Source organism: Mandrillus leucophaeus, unplaced genomic scaffold, assembly GCF_000951045.1.
Source record: "Mandrillus leucophaeus isolate KB7577 unplaced genomic scaffold, Mleu.le_1.0 Scaffold40, whole genome shotgun sequence".
Classification (NCBI taxonomy): Eukaryota; Metazoa; Chordata; class Mammalia; order Primates; family Cercopithecidae; genus Mandrillus; species Mandrillus leucophaeus.
Window position 1 is genome coordinate 271,474 of NW_012104254.1, and position 8,504 is coordinate 279,977.

Here is an 8,504-nt window from a genome sequence, read left to right on the forward strand (position 1 = left end):
GGGCCATTCTTAGTTGCAGACACTGAAACATACAACCATGCAACAGGCAATTATGAATGCAAAAGATTTCTAGGCTAGGGTAAAACTACTGAACTCCTAAAGCTGTAAGAGTAACTCTTCCTTGCTACTTGCCAATACTAGTGAAAGCACCAGTAATACCTACTTTAAAAGAAAGCAATGCTCTAATTTCTAATGATGTTGCTACAAGATGAAACTAAAATAAGACGACTCATTTTTAAACATACCAGAATTTATGTATCCAATCAAGGGGGGTCCCCTCCAAAGTTGTTACCTGAAAAGGCAACAAACTTAAAAACGATGCTTCCAAAACATCAGAAAAGATGGACGAGACCTCTAAACACAAAACTACAAAACATTACTGAGAGAAATTAAATATCTAATTAAACAGAGTTAATGGAACAGAAGACTCAATTATCATCAAGAATATAATTCTCCTCAAATTGTTCTGTAGATTCAACACAATTTCAAACATTCCAGCAGATAGCTGTGGAAATTTATAAGCAAATTCTAAAATGTATAAGGAAATGCAAAGGGCTAACAACCAATACAGTACTGAAAAAGAACTAAAGTTAGGAGACTTTGGCTATCAGATACAAAGAGAATAAAGCTAAAGAAATTAAGGCAATGTAATATTGGCACAAGGGTTAACAACAACAACAAAAAACAGGGCCACAGAACAGAATAGACAGTCTAGAAAAAGACCCACACATACATGGTCACTTGCTTTGTGACAAAGATATCTCCATGATGCAGTGGGGGAAAGGTTGTTACTAAGTCAAGTACAGACCTAATATGGACCTAAATGTAAAAGGGAAAACTATAAACATTCCAGAAAGCAACACAGAAGATGTTTTCAGTGGGTCATAAAGGGTTCCAATCAAAGAAATTAACAAACTGGACTTCACTGAAATTAAGAACTTCTGTTCCTCAAAAGGTATCATTAACAAAATGAAAACATAAACTACAGAGTAGAAGAAAATATCTGCAACACAGACTCATCCAGACTATACAAAGAACTCCTACAAATCAACATGAAAGATAGCCAAGGTTAGAAAATGGGCCAAAGACTTGAAGAGGACTTCAAAAGAAGAGAACATTCAACCTTTTTTTTCCTTTTTGTGGAGACAGGAGTCTAATTTTGTTGCCCAGGCTGATCCCGAACTCCTGAGCACAAGAGATCTGCCTGCCTTGGCCTCCCAAACTGCTGGGATTACAAACATGAGCTAACGCGCCCGACAAGAGGACATTCAAATGGCTAACATCTAAAAAAGCATTCAACATCATTAGTTATTGAAGAAATGCAAGTGAAAACCACCATGAGATACCACTACAAACACCAGGAATAGTCTGAATTTTTAAAATGGATAATACCAAGTTTTAGCAAAGATGCAGAACAACTAATACTCTAATACTCTGACTGATTGCAGAAAAAATTGATATAATCACTTTGGAAAACATTTGGCATCTGGCATTATCTCTGAAAAAGATTATTGGCCAGGCACAGTGGCTAACGCCAGTAATTTCAACACTTTGGGAGGCCAAAGCAGGCAGATTGGTTAAGCTCAGGAGTTCAAGACCAGCCTGGTTTTTGAAACCCCGTCTCTACAAAAAACACAAAAATTAGCTGGGCATAGTGACGTGTGCCTCTGGTCCCAGCTACTCAGGAGGCTGAGGTAGGAGGATCACCTGAGCCCAGGAGGTCGAGGCTGCAGTGAGCCATGATCACACCACTGCATTCCAGCCTGAGCAACAGAGTGAGACCCTGTCTCAAAAAAAAAAAAAAAAAAGAAAAGAAAAGAAAAAAAGAAAAAGATTGTCTTCTTGACCAAATTTTAGTCAGGCTCATTTGAGTCCTGTACTCACCTAAGCTTCCTTCTCCATCCTTGTAGAATCCAGTTTTAGTAAGAATCCTACTAAGTCAGTTTAGCCAGAATCCCCTAACACCATATTTCATCACCCGCCCTTGCTATCTGACCACATTCTTCATTCCCTACCATCTCCCAGCAATGTCTGATCACCCTGGCTTTGGCCTGCCTTCAGCAAGAATCCTGTTAGGTCAATTTAGCCAGAATCACCACTTACCTCTTAGTAACTTTCCCTCCACTGATACCCTCTCTGCCTAACCCTGCTCCTTGGCTATACATTCCCACTTTTCCTTGTACTTGGAGTTGAGCCCAATTTCTCTCCTCCAATGCAATACTCCCTATATCTATCACAATAGTCCTAAATAAAGTTTGCCATACCATTTCAACAAGTGTCAAGAATACTTTTTTCTTTAACTGCTATTAAAGCTGAACGTATGAATATTCAATGCCTTAGCATTCCACTCCACTTCCAGAGATACACCAAACAGAAATACACATATATGTTCAATAAATGTGTAAGAATGTTTATGGCAGCTTTAGTCACTGTAGTCCCAAAATGGAAATAACCCAAAAATCCTTCAGTACTAGAATGGATACCAAAATTGTGAGATATTCACACAATGGAATACTATACAATAAGAATGACTGAACTACTGTTACATAGAACAACATAGATAAATTTCACAAACACGATGTTGAGTTAAAAAAAAGCAAGACACAAAAGAAAATAGTGAATTATTCCATTTATAAAATGTTCAAACGGAGATAACACTTACATATGGCAATTAAAGTCAGATTAATGGCTACCTTTCAGGAAGACTATTTGATAGCTATGACCCAGAGCTCACCACATCAAAAGAAACACACTTCATGAAGGACAAGTATTTAAGCTAGAGTGGAGAAATGAAAACGACCAGGGGGAAGTCGAACAGTCACTCCCCTGGCACTCTAGTTTTTCCTTCATTCTCTTTGAAGAATTCAGTACTTTTCACTGCCATATTATCTGATTTCGCCTCCACCCCACACACCCCAACCACACACACAAATAAATCAATGGTCCATAAAATCTTCCTTCACAAAAATTACAGCAGGACCTATCGCTTTATTTCTCCCCTTTTGGAAGAAAAGGAAACCATCTCTATCACCCAGAGGAACTTACCTCCAAATTCAGCAAAGAACCAGAGTTTACAACTCCAACTTCATACTTCATCAAAACCCTACAGAGCTGGCCCCATTATCTTTGGAGTAAAGCTTCCAATTTTTACAGTATCTTTCTATTAATTACAACAATAATGAAATAGAATGCTTGTAGACTGAAGGTGGACACTAAAGTAGTATCCACAAGAAATTGTTTGTCAAATCCAAATTGGAAGACTAGCAAAAGTTATTTCCATTCAAAATACATTTGTAGAGGGAGCATTATCAAAAACTGTGTTTAATTGTGTTAACTGTGATGAAATGCCACTCCTGACTGCTAAGGATATAAATGGTATTAGAAGATCCCTACATGGTTAGAAATGCCTTTTTTACTCTTGTCTGGAGTATGCTGAAGAACCCTTGACTAACCTCCAGTTCCTCTAATTCCATATATTCACTTACCTTTAATTTCACAAACTGCCATCTTTATGCTTCCTTTGCTCCCTTTGCAAACATCATCCTGTGAATCATAGTAGGATAAGATTCCATTATCTAAAACAAACCAACGAGGCTGCCAACCTAAAAAGATCATAAATAACAAAAGGTCAATTGGAAAGACATTACTTTTACCACATAGAAAACTGTGATTTCAAAACTTGCTATCCACATTATTTCTTGGCTCTCAAATAACATTCTGACAATGAAATTTTTAATCACCAAGGCTTACCAAAAATGTTTTTGCATCAGTCTCCACTTTACTGGGAGAGATTTCTGGAGCAATCTCCAGAGCAGCAAAAACACAGGGAGTAATACTTCTAATTCTAGCTCACAGTGTTCTCATTAACAACCCATAAGGCCCATCCTTAGCAATAGCCCTAAACCAGGTATAGCATAACTGCCCTCTTTTCCTAAAAAGGAACAGAGTTGGGGTTATGATATTAAGGGAAAAGCCATGGAAGACAGGGATTCTAGCCTTACCTATAGTATCATTCTTTAATTGGATAATCATACCCTGGGGGCGAATCTTTTCATTTCAATAAATCTCTAAAATTCCCAGTCTCTAAAATGTATAGGTTAAACAAGATGACCTCTCAGGTGCCACCTGGCCCTCTAATTCTGCAATGTGACTCTTATGAAATACATACTTCTAAGCAAACTCCCTTAAACACAGTGAGTGCTAAATGAATTCCAGTCTCTTAAATAGAAGCTACATACCCTATGGTGAGAACATAGATTCCCCATGTGATCCCCTCTTCCCTTGTCTGCAGTTGCACAGCTAGGGCAGAAATCCTAGAAACTGCAGTTGTTCAACTGATATTTATTCAGTGACCAGAGCTCGCATCTATCACAGACTTGGCTCCATGCCAAAGCTGGTGACAAGGATGATGGCTTTCCTTGGCACCCAATTCCCACTCCTCTTTGAAGCCAAACTTGGTGTTCCCTGGAGTCTTATCAAGCATGCTACTAATTTACAACAGTTCACTGACTATTAACATGGTGACCATGCTGGGGGCAGCGTGACTGTCCTTGTTCTTTCCGTGACTATTAAATAACAATTCAGCACAAGTGTTCATGGCTAAAATGTACATTTTAAACCGTGGGTGTTCAAATCCTGGTCACTTTTGCCATAGCCTGCCACATGATTAATCTGATCTTTCCAGAGTCAGATAGTGCCGAGAGGGGAGATGGGTCAATCATCCTTACACTTTAATACAGATCCAGGACTTAATTCCCCAAAAGGATTTATCTCTAACACTTTTGAAATGACAACACTGAGTCATCATAAAAGATTAAATTTTACTTTGTAACCTTGTTTAGGAAGGCAGGGAATGCAGTAATACAGTTCAGAAAGATGGATATCTAAAGCAATTAAAAACCAGCAATTTTCAGGTTCCTGGAAGATTCCTTTTTGTGAAACAACAGAGTATTCCCTAGTGAGACTTAAACAAATTAGAAAGTAAGTTATTTTGGTATATGGACTTTATCTTGCTCAACACTGCATTCCCAGCAACTAGAATGGTGCCTGGCACGTAAGAGGTACCAAAAGAATCTATTTCTCAAGTGACTGAATAAATAAATGAATGAATAAATACCCCCAAAAGTGAGATATTTCATGGATTGCTGCTGCTGTTGTTGTTTTGTTTTTTTGAGACAGGGTCTTGCTCTGCTGCCCAGGCTGAAGTAGAGTGGCATGAACATGGCTCACCACAGCCTCGACCTCCTAGGCTCAAAAGGTCCTCCCACCTCAGCCTCCCAAGTAGTTAGGACTATAGACACGCCACTGAGACTTGCTAATTTTTTAATTCTTTATAGAGATGAAGTCTCACCATGTTGCCCAGGCTGGTCTCAAATTCCTGGACTCAAGTAATCCTGCCACCTTGGCCTTCCAAAGTGCTAGGATTACAGGTGTGGACCACCACACCTGGCAGATATTTCATATTAACCATGAGAATATAGACATACAATATATCTTTGAGAGTATATTGTATTGATCATGCATGGAAATGATAAAAACTATCTTTCCAAACACTAATTTACCTTATCAAACAAATTATAAGCAGTGGGTGGTGAAAATACACTCCTCCACCCAGGTCTAGTGTGCCTATAGAACAAATTACGATTTTGCAAGCCTGCAGTACTGCAATTCACTATCTCTTTAAAACAAATATTGGGCAAAATGATTCATTTAGAATTTGCAGCAACATGAAAGGTGAGTGGTTGAACATATTAATATAATCAAGCCTGTTAATTATCTCTACACACTTTTTGAAGAAACATTTAATAAAACAATTTCTAATTGATTCACACACTCAAATAACAGAGGGTAATATCTGTGAAAAAGAGTCACAGGTATTCCCTTTTTAAAATTCTTTTTTTTTTTTTTAATTCTTTTTATCTCAAACTACCAAATGTTACTGAAATTCTTACTCTCCACAAAGGATTCTCAAATAACACTATCTTTTTTTTTTTGAGATAGAGTCTCACTCTGTTGCCAAGGTTTGAGTGCAGTGGTGCAATATGGGCTCACTGTAACCTCTGCCTCCCAGGCTCAAGTAATTCTCATGCCTCAGCCTCCCAAGTAACTAGGACTACAGGTGCACGCCATCATGCCTGGCTAATTTTTTGTATTTTTTGTAGGGACGGGGTTTCGCCATGTTGGCCAGGTTGGTCTCAAACTCCTTACCTCAAGCTATCTGCCCATCTCAGCCTCCCAATGTGCTAAGATTACAGGCATGAGCCACTGTGCCTGAACAACACTATCATTACACTGAAAGATCACTTAGTATGAACAGCTGCTCATCCTAATGACCTATGATGAACTAAAATTAATCATCAGCACGCTGTTGACTCAAATTTAACTCTTAAAAATGAAATTCTTCCAACCAAAAGATTTCTTTTCAACCAGCTTCTACAATGCATACTAGAAGTTGACTAAATGCCCTGCAAAGACTACAATCTAAATCACATGCGGTGAAAAGCTCAACCACTGGTTATTTAGTACTATAGGAGATGAGGAAATGGCCACCAAGACCAGGTTTCACCTCAGTTCTTAAATTATGACTCATCTCAGTAATGACCCAATGGTTCCTCCGGCATGACCTCCACAACACCATGCTTAGGAATACTTGCAATGAGATGAGCATTTGCATCTCAAAGCATACAAGCTACTGTCTTTTTGTTTTATTTTGCTTTTTGAGACAGGATCTCGTTCTGTTAGCCAGGCTGGAATGTGTGGGTACAATCATAGCTCACTGATCCTAGCTCACTGCAGCCTCCATTTCTCTAGCTCAAGTAATCCTCTCGCCTCCGCCTCCTCAGTAGCTGGGACTACAGGCGTGCACCACCACACCTAGCTAATTTTTTTGTTTGTTTGTTTGTTTGTTTGTTTGTTTAGTAGAGACCACATCTCCCTGTGTGGCACAGGTTGGTCTTGAGCTCAAGCAATCCTCCCACGTCCGCCCCCCAAAGTGCTGGGACTACAGGGGTGAAGCACTCTACTGTCTTTAACAGTTAACACTATACCTCAACCAAACAGTATAACTGCTCTCACAAGGGCCCAAATGAAAATGGCCAATAAAACATATTTATCTAACTTTTAAATGTTTCCCATTAAAACATGTCACTTATAGAAATAAATTGACTTTTTAGTTTGAACAAAATAAAACATCTGTGTATCATAAATGTTAAAAGCATTTGCTGCTATCAATCTGGCTTTAGCATTCTAAGAAATCAAAAAGCAGGTATAACTGTAGCCCAGTGCTTTTGCCTGAAAAAGTTTATGTGCACATTTTGCACAAGATCAGGTGGACACAAGTTGAGAGTACCACACAATTACTGAGGGATTCGATACTTTTGGCAGAGGGAATAAGTGGGCAGCAAGTCATGATTTGCCTATGCTAGACCCCCCAAAAAAATCTGTTTACTGTTCAAATTTATGTTAAAACCATCCTCTCACTTAGTGAGGTCATGGAATTCTAGAGTTGGAAGGCATGTCCAGGACAAAATAGCTAATTACCCTGGCCTTACCAGACTGAGGTCCTGAAAGAATAACTGACTTGCCTTGATTGTTGGTTGATGGCAGAGATTGGACTACAACTCAAATTTAAGGAGCTTTTAAATAAGCCAGACTGCCAATGTCATGGAAAGGAGCCCTTTCCTGCTGGCCTCTGATTTCTTCAAAGTTCTCCCTTCCACCCACTTCACGGGTGAAAGTGACTTGCCTGCTCCTTTTCTGTGTATTGGCACTGTCTTCCACTATTTCCCACACAGTTAACAGAATTCCCCAACGTAAGGATACTTCATTGACAATCCCTAAGAGAATATTATCTGGGGACAGCTTCCAAAATCATGCTCGCTAAGCTCGAACAACCTCAACAAGACAACTTTTTAAAATAAAATGTTAAGGAAATTAGAAGAAATACAGAAAAGAGTTCTTAAAATTAAATCTTGTAGTTGAAACAATTAAAGGGTCCTTTCCAGTCCAATACTCTGACAACTCAGTTATTAACAAAATGCTCTTAAAGTATGAATACTAAGTGTGAATAAGGACGGAGATCGCAACAACACATGTAGGGTGACTGAGAATTGTTCCGGAGGCTACAGGAGGCAAAGATTGGTATTATCACACTAGCAAGTAAGTGGCAGGTGCATTTCCCACCCTCTAGAAGGTGCGCAGCCTTAAACCCTCCCCTGAAGAGGCCAGAAAGACTCAATAAGCCCTGGAATCGAGTACAGCGAATTCGCTCTGAGGGTCCGCGGAGGCCAGACGGAGGAAGAGAAGCCCCGGACCCGCCTTCTCCGCAGCCTCCTGCCTAAGCCCTTCCAAGCCCCCCGCCTCTCCCCTCTTCCCTCATCACGCGAGCCCCCATACCTGTGAGATAGTTGGTCCACTTGTACAAAACCCCCTCCATGCTTCAGAGCCCCACACCGCGCATCCTCCCGGCCCGGCGCCAGCCGCGGTGATGGGGTAGGCGCGGGGCC

At 39.9% G+C, this 8,504-nt stretch overlaps 1 protein-coding gene across 1 annotated transcript in view; it reads right to left on the reverse strand.

Moving 5' to 3' along the window:
• The window catches only part of PLEKHA3 (pleckstrin homology domain containing, family A (phosphoinositide binding specific) member 3), a 24,526-nt gene extending 16,022 nt beyond the window's left edge, over positions 1–8,504 (reverse strand). Inside the window, exons 1-2 of the mRNA XM_011991818.1 lie at positions 8,395–8,504; positions 3,486–3,602 (exon numbers count right to left, since the gene is read on the reverse strand). Of these exons, the coding sequence (XP_011847208.1) occupies positions 3,486–3,602; positions 8,395–8,434 (157 nt within the window). The 5' untranslated portion in view covers positions 8,435–8,504. The remainder of the gene's footprint in view (positions 1–3,485; positions 3,603–8,394) is intronic.